This window comes from Pyrgilauda ruficollis, unplaced genomic scaffold, assembly GCF_017590135.1.
Source record: "Pyrgilauda ruficollis isolate IOZ18807 unplaced genomic scaffold, ASM1759013v1 scaffold20, whole genome shotgun sequence".
NCBI classification, from domain to species: Eukaryota; Metazoa; Chordata; class Aves; order Passeriformes; family Passeridae; genus Pyrgilauda; species Pyrgilauda ruficollis.
In genome coordinates this window covers 4589420-4603319 of record NW_024519207.1, presented here as the reverse complement: position 1 = coordinate 4603319, position 13900 = coordinate 4589420, and the positions used below count along the sequence as shown (strand labels likewise).

Here is a 13900-nt window from a genome sequence, read left to right as displayed (position 1 = left end):
CATGCTGGTGGCACATGTAAACAGTAGTATTTTACTATGTATCTTTTGTGTGTATATAATTAATGCATTTGGACAAATTCAGAGAAGTTTTGGGATACATGGACAGTTCTTCAGCTTGTATGCCTGAAATATAAAGTGATCTGATTTTTAAGCATTAGAGCCTGAAAAAGTTCCACTTAGAATCACATTTTTTACTGAACCACATTTTTTGTGAACTGTAAGTCTGTAAAGGAGGACTAAATAGAAAACATCATAATTTCTAGACAGTGTATTCATTCTGATTGAGTATTCTGGAGATGTTGAATTCCCCCATTTGATAAAATCAAATGGGACATGGGAACATGGAATATGTTTCAGTCACTGCTCCTGGTCTGGAGATGTAGCATCACTGTATTAATACATCTGTAGCAAGGGACCTAGTTAACAACACCTGTTGTGTGTTAAAAGTGAAAAAGAGTTTCATGTTGAGGGATAAGTGGACCTTGCATTTGTATTCTCAGCCCTTGATACTTAGGATTGATTTGTTCCCCCTAAAATCCAAACCACAAGTGTTTTCAGCCTGATTTCTGTTAGCTGTTTTCCTTGGTTGTCATTTCCAGTATGGATTGTACTGCCTTTTGTTGACATTATTTTTTTCCTGTATTAATCAATGTTTTGGGAGACTACTTAGTTGTTTTTTTTCTTCTTTAAAAGCACTTTACTTGAATTTTGGGTTCATATAAGCTGTGAATGATGATTGGTTTCAATGACAAACAACACTTAGAGTTAGTGCTGCTTTTTGCCTTTTGTGATGATTTTTCAACTTGCTTTTGTGAAATGACTGGTTTGTAATACTTGTGTTTAAATTGGTTGCAGTTTTGCTATAGAAACTATTAAAACTTTGTTTAAAATATCAATTAAAAGATTTTATAAATAGTGGAGATGAGGAGAATGAAGGTATTTATTCCATTACTTAAGAGTGAATTGTCTTTAATGCCAGCAGGTGGTCTGTTCAGAACTGATAGTACTCATTGCATTTAGTATGCCACTGTGCAAAGCAAGGGCTGTCTCTGTTCATTGCCTGTCCTTATATGCACAAATGATTGCTAGGAAATACTGACTGTGGCATTGTTGGATGCCAATACTGGAAACCTGTTACACTAAACTTAATGTCAAATACTTTTGTTAGTTATTTCATATGTATGTATGATTAGAAAATGTAACATTCTGTGCAGATTGGACCCAATTCCTATAATCAAATTAATTTCCCCCAGAATTATTTTGTTGATTTACATGTTTCTGGCAGCATTACTGTAACAATATGGTATAAATTTGGGGTTAAGTGAGTTGAGAAATCATTTAACTTAAAAATTAAGTTGGTTATTTTAAACTCTCTTGCAATCTTATTTTTGGAAATTCAGTACAATAGATTACCATAAACACTAATGAACAGTCAAAATCATTTATTCCAGTTAAAATTCATTCTTAATGTCTTATAAGCAAAACATACTTTAAGCCTGCTTATTGTCTGAAAACACTCTCACTGCTGTTCAGCAGAGCAGTTAGGTATATGCACGTTCATCACACAGGTACACAAAAATTCAGCTAGACTCTGGTTGAAAGACAGCATTGAGAAAACGTATTACAAAGAGCATAAAGCATTCCATCTGTTTACAATGTTAGCAGATGATTCTTGTTAAATTCAGGCATAAAATTTTCATTCAGCTTAAGTAAGCCAGAGATAGATGTCATTATGAGATTTACATACCATTAGCTCACATCAGTTGATTAGCAGCTGAGCTCTGTGGTACAGAGCTAGTTAGATGCATTATTTGTGATGCCAGGAGGCTGCAGCTCAGGGAGGTTTACTGGCTGCGTGCTCGTTTCCTGTGCCTTTGTGATTACTTGATAAAATGCAGTGCATCACTGTGAACAATCGACCCTCTTGAACAGTCCAGACTGGTCAGCAGTCTAAATCCACATTTTAGAGCCGTCATTATAGCCTCAAATTTAAGAGTTTCCAGGGTGCAGACGAAGGTGTTGTCCTCCTTCAGTACCAATCGTGTACCGTTTTCAGACTTTATGAAGTACTTGAATTGAATAATATTTGAAGATACTGAAAACTCCTCTGGAAATCCATCCAGCCTGCTTTTGGACACCAGTACAATTCTGGATTTTATTTTTGCAATGAATTCAGGAGCATTACAAAAGATTCTAAGTCCTTGTGAACGGTCGTGGCTGTCAGTTATTTCCAGGAAAGTAGTCTCTCGGGATGCTAGCTGTTCCTTCTCCCACCTTGATTTCACTGCCTCTGAGAGTACCTTAAGCTGGAAAAATTCGGCTTCTTGTGCCAAGAGTTGATTTTCTCGAAACCCCTCTGGTAGAAGAAGTTCTCCGTTCCGTAGGAAGTTGAGGATGTGTCTAAAAAGGAGTCCATCTCTGTCTATGAAGTAATGACCATCTGCATCAAATGGGCACATTATTCTTCCATTTATGATCCCCTCCAGGAAAGAATCTGGATACTTGGTTAGTGTCTGTTTTTGTGTGATATATAGATAACCACCGACATTCAGAGTAATCAGAGACGTTTTATAGTCCTTGTCTAGCTCAGAGCTTTCAGAGTTGCTGTTTTTTTCTTCGCATTCATTTTCTCTCCTGCTTGCTTTTCTCTCCATTATTGAAGCTAGGACAACAATACAGCTATCCTGCTTTGCTCTTGTCAGCTTGCAAAGAGGATGTTTCTTTTTAAAAAGCCCCTTTATTCAGCTCCAGCTCGATGTTGGAATGGAAATGCTGCTCGCATTGCTCCGACTGTCAGCTTGGGTTTGCAGTAGGTGGCGTATCAGCTGTGTGTGCAGGGAGATAGCAGGAATATGACTGTAAGAGAGAATTTGCATTTAACTGTGTAAGGGAAGAAGCATGTAACAACTGTTTGTTTTATTTCTTTCCTTTAAGTCTAAGTAGTTTGCATAGCTTAAGGGGTTCTGCACAGAAATACATATGGCTATACTAAATGGCAACTTATTTTTAATACTTGCAGATGTATTTGCAGTGTCAGCTGGCCAAATCATGTTTTGTGCTTATGGTGTTAAACAGCTTCATTTGGGTTTCAAGGATTTTTTATTTTCACAAAGCCTGTTTTTTCGTGTTGTTTTTTAGTACAGATTACAGTACCTAATGCATAGAGAAGGACAACACAGAAACGAAAGGTGTCCCTGTGTGTATAAGGGGGGTGTCATCTGTGGAATGTGTGCACATGCATGTCACTCATTTATCGGGCACGTGTGCAGCAGTAAGATGTTTCCACAGAAGATACCCTGGAAGTGATGCTAAGGAATTGTTGGTCTGACTGTTCTAAGTTTGTGGCAAAAGCTTTTATTTGCAGTCAAAGGGTCTATCCTCAGCCTGATTAGGTTTTGCTTTTTGCCGTCCTGTGTGCCATAGACAAAAACAATTTTACAGGGAGGATTTACCATTTATATTGATAATGGCTTTTAAGTCACCAGGGCTGTCTAGCATCATTTGGTTCTTTCTCGGTAGAAGAACTCAGCTGCCCTGTGGAACAAAGGGCTTGTGTGCCTACAGATAGCTTTGAACATCACATAACACCATAGCTTAGCAACACTGGGGTACAGGGAGGCAGAAACATCGGCACAGCACACTGAAATCAAATGCTTATCTTCACTCCTGTACTTTGAGCCTCTCAGTTGCCTCCTAGAAAAAGATTTCCCCTTTAAACATTTGCAGTTTGGAGGAGGAAGGGAAAAGCTCTCCACACATCTCTTTGGGCGTTTCCTTGGGGAGTGGACAGATGGGAGCCACTGCACGCATTCCCCCGCACGGGTGGGAGCAAAGGCTTTCCTTGGGTTAGACCTGGAGAGGAGGAGGTTCCATCTATTTCAAGATGTATTTTTCACTTTACAGATAGATGTGTCCTGCTTTGTCTGACTAGCAGTGGAAAGGCAGATTATTTTTCTGTAAATTCTTCTGCTCTAAGTATCTTATTCCTACTTCTCCCACTGTCTGTAAGGTTGTTTATTGATACTACAGGGTAATCACTATACTATTTCATTATTTGGTAATCGACTCTAGTGAAAATAAATGTTTTTCTCTCACTCTTCTCCTTGCCAGGGTATCCTATCCCTAGCACTGAATACAATGCTGAATTTTTCTGCTGCTATATATAATATATTAAGCAGGTATTATTAATTAAGTTTGATTTACCATGAATTAGTAATGGTTTTATTTTTAACTTTTTGATGCTGTGGATATAGTTTTAACATAACTTCAGTCAGAGATTTCAATCACTTTCTAATTCTTAAACATTTGGACTTTTTTTTCAAGATTAACTCCTTTCACTAATTACTAAGGTGTTGAAGTTCAAGTTACTGAATTCGTAATTGAGAAAATGAAAAAGCCAATTAGTTTCAAGTAAGGTTCTTTTTTTCATTACAGGAGACATTCATTCAAATTCATTTTATTGTCAAGTGATGGAAAATTCATGTAATGTGCTTAGATTGTACATAACTAAAATAGTGAACCATCTTATTGTCTCTTAAACCTTAAGAGAATGATTGGTGGTGAACTTGAAATATTCTGAAGCTGTGCTAGGAGCATCCTGGTACAAGTGACTAGGGATTTCCAAGGAGAGAAGGGATTTGTAAAAGACAAGAAATTTTCCATGTCCAGTTAAACTGTCTGCATTTTAACAGACAGAATTTACAGAACAGTGTGTGTTCTCTTTTCATCACCTTCTCAATGTTCTAACACTTGCGGTTGATATTTTCCACTTTTGTGAAGAAGTAAGTATTCTTTAAAAGATCATGCAAAATCATTTTAGTGGTTTGTATGATAAAATATTCAAAATGGATTTGGTGTGGAAAATATACTCTGTGGAGTTCATGAATATTTACACTTAAACCTTTGAGACTTGAAAAATTTAGAGCTGCTGTAAAATTTTCATTCCCACAAACCCATGTAGCTTTATTTCACTGCAGCTGACAGTCATCTGTAACACAAAACTAAAGCATGGCATTTCTCAGTGAAAATTTTCCACTTTCTGTGCCATGCTACAGGACTTTCCCAAAAAGCCTAATTCTTCCTTTGCACTTGGTCATACATGTGGTATTGTAGTGCATGTAATTTTAGTGGGGTGGTTTCATATAACTTACTGTTTTTTAGAGGTGTAGCTATGCTGGATTTTCTTTTTTCTGTCCTTTTGTCCATGCACTGAAAGACCATCCAAAAGTTCATTTTGGCAAAGATACAGAAGTATTTCCTGCAATCAAGTTAGAGAATTTGACCATTTTTGTCCTCTGAGAGTCTTTTGTGTTGTCTGTGGTAGCTGAGATGTACTAAGTGCATCCCAGATCTTCTTGCTTCCCACTTGGATTGAATGGAGTAGCTTGTTGCTGGATGCTTTCCCCTATTGTTAGTGAACTGTTTCTGCCCTATCCAGCTGAAGTGTTCTGCTTACAGTGTGGGGTAGCAATCCTGAAATGACTGCTGCTTCACGAATTTTTAGTGTCACCTGTATGCTGGGTTTGCTGTTGAAATAGGGAATAGTGCTGGAATCCAGCGATTGAAAGGATATTGTTTTGGTTTCAGATTAAGTCAAGAAATACACTGAGAACCCTTGTGCACACTTAGGAAAGTGGCTATAGTAGTTGTACTCCCTTCCCAAGTTACACACACTTTGGGTTGCAGCAGAAGGGCAATCCACAGAGATTTCCAGGTTCTCGCTCAGACAAGCTGTCCTGAAGACAGTGAAAATTCACTGCTGGTGTCTAGCAGCTACACAGAAAAACAAAACTTAGGAGGAGGGGACTAGGCATCTGCCCCTCCTTCTGCCCTACATGTTTCCTTTTGGAAAATAAGTTCACTCTCACTCAACTTTCACCCTCTTCCTGAGCCTCCTGGTGTGTAAGCTTGAGCATGCCATGGAGCTGAGGATTCAGGACCAGAACACACCATGAAAAAGTTGGTGCTTTACTAGTGGTTCAGCTTACTTGCCTATCCAAGAACATCAGCTTTACCAACAGTCTGCTGTCAGTGAAAATAATCTGGGTTACAGAAACCAGCTAAATTTTTTATTAGAGTACAAAAGAATATGAGGAAAATTCTCAGCTACAGGAGGGAGAGAAATTTAAAAGTGTATTAGGAAGCCATGCTAATGCAATCTGTTAGGGTTATTGAGGCAGTTTGCTAGTCATTTAATGTCATAACACCGAAAATTGGCCAGGTTGTTGAACAATTAGACCATTCAGTAGCTCCTGTCTCACAGTGTTGGTAGCATAGAAATTCTCATTTCAAAAATATCTCCAGATGTTGATTAACCGCTGTTGAAGACAAACTCTACATAATAATTAAAATTAAAAATTTTCAAACCAGCAAGTCTGAACAATTTGCATTCAAGAGTTTCTAAAGGGCTGTCTAAGAAACTGTCAAAGTTGCTGGTGATATTTTTAATAATTTTTGAGCACTGCAATTCTCCAAGACTGGAAAAGCAAATTTTGTGCCAATATCTGATGAGACAGGTATTTAAATATGAAAAGGTACTGTATGAAGAATGGTAAAATATCTGACTTGGAAATCAATCAGTTAAAAATTAAGGGAGAGTGATATAATGCTAATCAATGTATGGAGAGAAAATGGGTGGTGCCAATTTTTTTTGCCCTTTTTTTAAAATTAGAATTTGTTCAGCAAAGCAGGTGATGCTTTTTTCTGATAAATCCTTCAGTATGTTTTATTTTGTAATAGAATATATGCCACCTTAGTTTCCCTATCATTTAGCTATACAGAACTTAACCTGCAGGCTTCAAACTGACAAATGTTAAGCAGAAAATTGTCATTCAGATGTTGCTGTGATTTGGTTCTTGGTCCAATTTTTTTCTAGTGAAAAAGATCGAGGAGGTTGTTGCTGATGGTTTTGGAGATGATACACCTGAGAGTCCAGTCAGAAAGGTGATACATTGATGATGCAGAACGATTTGGATAGTTGTTTAGGATAACATTTTATTATCACCAAATACAAAGTTTATGTGCCCAGGAATACACTGTAGACAGAGCTTGCACTATTTATGTTTGCAAGATAGTTACAGCAGAGGTTCGGACCTATGTGTAATAGGTCATTGACAGCTGAGCATGAGTTCTGTGCAGTGGTCAGCAAAACAAACATAGACTGTATCACTGGATGTCTAAACAAGGGAATGCCAAGTGAAGACCTGGAGAGCCTGTTCCATAGTTGCATAGCTACCAGGGAAGGATGGTCTGAGAAGGGCACCAGCTTTGAGGCAAGAGAGGTGCCACAAAATGCCTTTGGTGTGTAAATGCAGGGCTGAGGTCTCGTGAAGGAAGGGGCTGTTCCTTGTCCAGCCAACACATGCAGAAGATGTGAAGCTGCACAGCGGTTTAAGTGAGCAGTGTGAGCTTACCAGGACTTCTGACTTGGATACAACTGTGCTGGTTTTGGCTGGGGTAGAGTTAACTTTCTTCACCGTGGCTGGTATGGCGCTGTTTTGGATTTGTTCTGAACACAGGGTTGATAGTACAGAGATTTTTTTTTTATTGCTGAGAGGGATTACACAGAGCCAAGAATTTTTTCTGCTTTTTGTACTGACACACTGGTAAGGAAGTTAGAGGTGCATTGGAGGTTGAGAGATGAGACAGCCAGGACAGGTGATCCAAACTGACAAATGGATGTCCCAGACCATGTGACACCATGCACAGTATATTAAGTGGGGGAAGAAGGAGGAAGAGGGGGAGACATTTAGAGTGATGGCATTTGTCTTCTCAAGTAACTGTTATATGTGGTACAGCCCTGTCTTTATCTCAGCCCATGAGTTTTCCAGCTTTTACCCTTCTGATTCTCTCCCTGATCCTGCTGGTGGGGCAGTGGGTGGCTGCATGGGGCTTGTTTGCTGGCTGGGGTTAAACCATGACAGCTGGGAAGCAACAGCCCATCTTCTAACAGCTGAGGAGCGGAAGGCACACATGCCCACAGCCTGGCCTTCCTACCCTTTCATCTCCTTTTTCCTGCAGCCTGAGTACCATGCATCCTGAGTGTGGTCTTCTTCTTTTTTTCCTTGGCACCGCTCACAAGGCAGAAGAGTTGGTAAGCTCCAGAACCTGACCCACGTGCTGTCAAGTCTGGCTATGAGAGATAATATCTCAGGAAAGACATACACGAACTGGACTTTCTCAGGCTAGTAAGAACAATTAAGAAGCTGAAGAATTGACATACTGGAAGGTTCAAGAAAACATGATTTATTTTTATTAGGCTTGAAAAAGGGGGAGACTATATAAGTGCTTGGATGGGCAGAAATGTTTTCCTAGCATGCTCTTCAACTTAGCAGTCAATAGTCCAACAAGACAGTGACTGGAAATCGAAGCTGAGTGCAGTCAGACTAGAAGATTGATACATTAAAATCTCCAAGCCAATCCATCTCTCTCTCTCTAAAAACTACAACAAGCCAACTCCTATCAGACCGTCTACTGCAGAATTCCAGTAAATTTCTCTTCTGCCCGTTTATTAACATTGGGTTAAGTGTTTCTGCCATATTCTGTTCTTTGATAATGGTTGTCAGAAGGATTCCAAGCTGGATTCTGTGTCTCCCCAGCATATCTATCATCTCACTGAGACAGTAGTTGAAATTGCTTTATGAATTGGCAACAGGGCATTCAGGCAGGGAGGACAGGGTGAGCATGCACTTGGCAGCTAATGATGAACGTATGGGTTCTGTGGAGGAGCCTGTCTGGAGCAGCACTAAGAGGGTACTTTGTGCCTGCCAGCACATGCTGGGCATTTGAGAGTGTAAGGCTCTTGGGAAAATGTCTTATTTCCCTTCCCATGACTGATCTCAGTTAGTCTTTCAGACCTGTTTATTTATTTTGTACTATCTACTTTGAGTAGGTGTTTTTAACAGGAAACTAGCAATTCCATGCCTTAGTCATCCATTACCTCCTAGGCTGATGTGACTATGGAAATATCAAGGCAGATGTGTAGCCTTTTTGGATATCTTTTCGTTGCATCTCTGGTCCTGCAACAGTTGAAGACAGACCCAAGTCTCTGAATTTGAGTTTGGTGAATGAGGTCTAATTAGGCTACAAAGGGAATAAAAAATGTGTTCACTCACTACAGTCTTGCATCCAGAGGTTTGCGTGCATCTTTGTGTATTCTGTTTGACTCTAAGGTTGTGTTAAAATCCCAAAGAGGGTCCAGGGAAAGTGGGACATAAGCTTTGGTGTTTGGACAGTGGATGCTCTTAGACAGCAAACAAGCTTAGCTGCAAGGTGGTGTTTGGGAGACTATGCACAGCCTTGTACATTAAGTGATTAGAACATTTTGTCTGGACTTGACTGCAAAAGTCAAATCTGGATCAGTGGTAATTAAAAGAGGGTATTAACTAAAACATCAAAGATTAGATACCAGAGAAGTTGTGGATTCCCTAACCCCGACAGTGTTAAAGGACAGGTTGGATGGGGCTTTGAGCAACCTGGTCTAGTGGAAGGTGTTCCTGACCATGACAGGGTCAGGGGGGTTGGAACTGAGTGATTTTTAAGGCCCTTTCTAACCCAAATTGTTATGTGATTCTGTGGTAATATTAAGGATAAACATGTTTAATTGGCGTGTTCATTTTCTAAATAGTTAGTGGGTAGGAACTTAACTGATCCTGATCCTTGAAACATAAAAATAATTTGAAAATTGTGCAAGGTGCAGGGAGATTGATAGTGACATGTCAGTGTTCAGGCAGCTGGGTTAGGTGGTTCAGATGAATATAGGTCAGCTAGCCTTGAAACCTGTACCATTGAAGTGAGCAGAAAAATTTTCATGGAGTTGAAGAGGTATCTAAGATTGGAATGTAATGAATGCTAGCAAACATGGCTTTATGTAAAGTTTTTCTGGTCCCACAAACCTAATTTTGTTTGTTTTGAAGATTATGAGTTTAAAGTAACAGCACATTTGCAGCGTGCTTAACATTTCCTATTGCACATAGTCTAGATCCTTGTGGCATTCTGATTTATGTTAAAAAAGAAACTAAAACAAGCACAGAACAAAATTAAAAACTAGCTGACAGTTATCAGAAAGGAATTATGAGTAGGAAGCCTCTTGAGTTGTAGTTTGAAGAGCTTACTCCAGGATTAGCAAGAAGGACATGGTGAGAATCACTGCTTATAAAATGTGTCGTGATTGACACAAATGCAGGTCAGACAGTGAGTAACTATGACAGGACTGCCATAGTGTGACTGGAATTGCTTAATTCACAGAATCTGTTTTAGAGACAATGTGATTTCACCAAGCCAAAGGCAATTATACACCTAGGCAATGCAGAGCACATAGGTAAAAATGTGAGGCTTAGAAAAGACTCAGAAAAGTTGTGTTGGTAATATAATAGCCAGTCAACTCCACAAACCCCCAGAACTTGGTTTTTAGAGACAAATTGATCTTAACCCAGTTTTAGCCATCTAGGCATGAAGCAGTCATGGGACACAGACACAGTGTGCCCCCTCCTCCAAAAAAACTTAGAAAAAAAACCCACTGGAAAATAATTTAATTCTAAAAGAGATGGAACCATTTTTTTCCTGACAGTCTCCCTTCCTCCCTCTCTCTGCTGAATTCACAGATTCTGAATAACATTCAAGTGGCTTAAGTGAGGTGAGAGAAATTCCAGCTTCTGTATCTGTTATTTTACTTCCATGTATGGTTTTTATAAAATCAGTTCAGTAGTGTTATGTCTGGCTTCTGGTCTCTGTTATTTTAAAACATCATTTTGAGATTGAACAAGATGCAAATAAGAAACCTCGGGACTGATTTAAGTATGGCAAAAATGTCTTGTAATGAGAATGCATGAGCTTAAATCCATTCATTTATTGAAAAGGTGATTGAGAAGCAACTTGATAATGATTTATAAGTACTTTCAAAGGGAGAAGACACCAGGTACTGAAAGACTCTTTACCATAGTATAGAAAGTCATGAGAAGAACCAACTGCTAGAAGCTGAAGCCGACTTCTTATTAGAAACTAAGCAGCAATATTAGTACCACTTTGGCTACAAATAAGTTACTAGATTCTGTAAAGTAGGAAGACCATACAATTTTTCTGTCTGTGATATATAGGAAGTCAGGCAAATTTGTCAAGTTGTCCCTTTTGACCATTAAGCTGGGAATCTGCAAAATCACAAGTGTTTTAAAACAAATTTTCTTCCATTTTATTCAAACCTATCTGAAAAAATACGGCTTTCTTACTGCTTTCAAAGATTTTGTTTGAATCAATCCAATAAATTTTAGATTAAATAGTTTTAAAATACATGATGTCTAAGTAATTGCTTCTGGCATTATTCAGGGAGAGCAGACTTAGATGTGCAGATATAGTAATATTTCAGTCTATAAAGTGCTAGGAAATCCAGAGATATCTCAGAGTGCCTTAGGTTACTTGGACATCAGTATTTCTAAGCGTTTCTGTCATCTTCTATGACATTGCCAGCTGAAGGTGACAATGACAATGTAGTGCTCTTGGAAGGATATTTTAATATGCGGAGCTAATCAAGCCTTTAAAACTCATCCTTTCTTGTATGCAAGGCTGTTCCAGAGGTGTTTGTTTAACACATCTTGCGCTGGCTATGCCCAAAACAGATGGATTAATTGACACGCGCTCCTCCCACATCCACACATCATGCACTAGAACATTGTAGTAGAAGTGAAGAAGTTTCCCCACCATCACTTCTCTCTTCATTTCTGCATTAAGTTGCTTTTAATTTTTGGGTTTACCTACCTTTATGGTGTAGGCGGGTACTGCTCTGCCGTCATTGCTTTAGGGAAAAGGTGGTCACGTAGGGTAACAAAGTGGCTGCCTCACATTGTGGTGAATATCCAGAGAGGAGTATTACCTAGATACATTTATGTGGTGTCCTAGATTACTAACTGAAAGCTTTTACTTCTTTTCCCTGACTCTTACCATCTGTTGTATTATTACTTTTTTTTGCATTGTGTTCCTTTAATGTCTTTTTAAAAAAATTGTAACAAGAGGAAAATGTGGTACTATTTTCCAGAGAATAAGAATAAAATTAGCTTTTGTTTTATCTTCCACTGATTTTGGATACTTTATCGGATTCTCTTTGTAGATTATTTTTTTCATAGTCACTGATTGTATTAATTGCCCATTTACAAAAAAGTTCCTAGATAATAATCTGAGTGCAACATCTAGAGAAAGGAGTTCCAATCTCGTATTTAAAATTTGATCTCTGTGATTCATTCTTAATATGTAAAACATCTGAAGGCAAAACAAGGATGTCTAGGGTACACCAGCTATGCAAACATGTTTTTCCTGCTTATTTCTTTGGTGTCTAAATAGCAGAGATTTTAGAACTTGATTCGAGAACTTAGAATTATATTTAGTAAATTCTTAATTAGTGAAAAATAATTCAAATGCTGACTGTCTTGGTGGATCTTATTTTAATGTCCAGATTTACTTCATTTTCTTTTCATTCTAGATAAACTTGCCTTGGAAGGAATAGTGGTGCAACGTGCTGAATGCAGACCTGCAGCTAGTGAAAATTATATGAAGCTGAAAAGGTAGGAGTCCTTAATAACAAATGATATGTGATATCTGACTTTGTCTTACTAGGGAAGGTTAATTTCAGTATTGTCATGGTCTTACACCAGATCTACACAGAATCAGAATGGACCCTGCTTTTGGGGTGGATTTACTGTAGGGAGGGAGTGAAGGCTGCTGTGACCGTTGTATCTCCCTCTGGTTTTGTTTGGTGGGATGTTGCATACTTCTGCATCCCATCATATGCAAATCTCTTACTAGAGCACATGTACCTTTTCATATCTGAACATATGACTGTATTCAAATGTGATTCAAGCTGAATTTCCTGAGGACTTAAGGGATTACATTGGTCTGCTCAGGGTGCATTTCTTGAGTGTGGGTTTCTGTGGATCACCCAAGTTTAATTCCACTTTACACTGTGCCATGCTGGACAAAAAAGATCTCTGAGAAGACATTTAGAATGTCCAAAATAGAAGTTTCTGGAGAAGTGCTGAACCTAAACTGGCATGGTTCTTAGAAAGTGTAGTGACTGAAAATATCAGAAGTGGCATGGAAACCACAGTGCACACATTTAACAGGATCATTTAGCGACTTCTGAAAATTTTAGCAAATAGCTCTAGAATTTACCATTTGATTCATGTATCTTACGGGGAATTAACTTGATGATGTTCTCTAGTAATCAGATTTGGGATTGAATTGTGCCTTATATTGAGTCCATCTTTATATATTTTAAGCATGTGGGTTTTCATTAAATCACCTTTTTATACTACAAGTTTGTTGTAAATAGAGACCTTGAAAGTGGGAAATTTCAGGAAGAGAATTGTCCCTGACTGGTTTTAAAATTGTCAAAAGAAACATAAAATGCAAAGTGACGTTTTTCTCTGATGCCTGATCTGATTTCTACGTATCATATACGTTTTCAGTCTCTTGTATTTTATTAACCTTCTCTGTCATCTAAATTGCTCCAGTATTACCTTACAGAGTTCATTGAGTTTTGACATTTTTTGACATTTTATGTTCTAGCTGTTGGAAATTAGTACCATAAGTTTGTTCCTGTACAGTGAACTACTTAATTTCAGACTGAGTTCTAGGATTGCTGTCATGGTTTTTGCCATCAGTAGGAAATGGAGATGAAGCAAATGTAATGTTATAGAAAAGGACACATTTCAACCTGGCAATTTTAAATATACATGAATATAGAGTGTATTTGCTTCATACTTGTTCTAATCACAGGTTTCCTGATCCAAGTACTTTTTTGCATTTTGTACATAGTTGATCAGATAAGCTTCTTCTGGTAAGGCCACAGAAGGAGACCAAAACAGAACTGATAGCTTTAATTAAGAACTACCCAAACTGAATTTTTCAGCATTCT

General features: G+C 38.3%; 2 protein-coding genes across 2 annotated transcripts in view; one reads left to right on the top strand and one right to left on the bottom strand.

Annotated features, from left to right (window-relative positions):
* The window catches only part of GTF2F2 (general transcription factor IIF subunit 2), a 79035-nt gene that overhangs the window by 24470 nt on the left and 40665 nt on the right, over positions 1-13900 (top strand). The window contains exon 6 of the mRNA XM_041466979.1: positions 12467-12548. Within this exon, the coding sequence (XP_041322913.1) occupies positions 12467-12548 (82 nt within the window). The remainder of the gene's footprint in view (positions 1-12466; positions 12549-13900) is intronic.
* Positions 1426-2817, bottom strand: KCTD4 (potassium channel tetramerization domain containing 4). Its single transcript, XM_041466981.1, has one exon. The coding sequence runs from the start codon at positions 2652-2654 to the stop codon at positions 1881-1883; it is 774 nt and encodes a 257-aa protein (XP_041322915.1). The 5' UTR covers positions 2655-2817; the 3' UTR covers positions 1426-1880.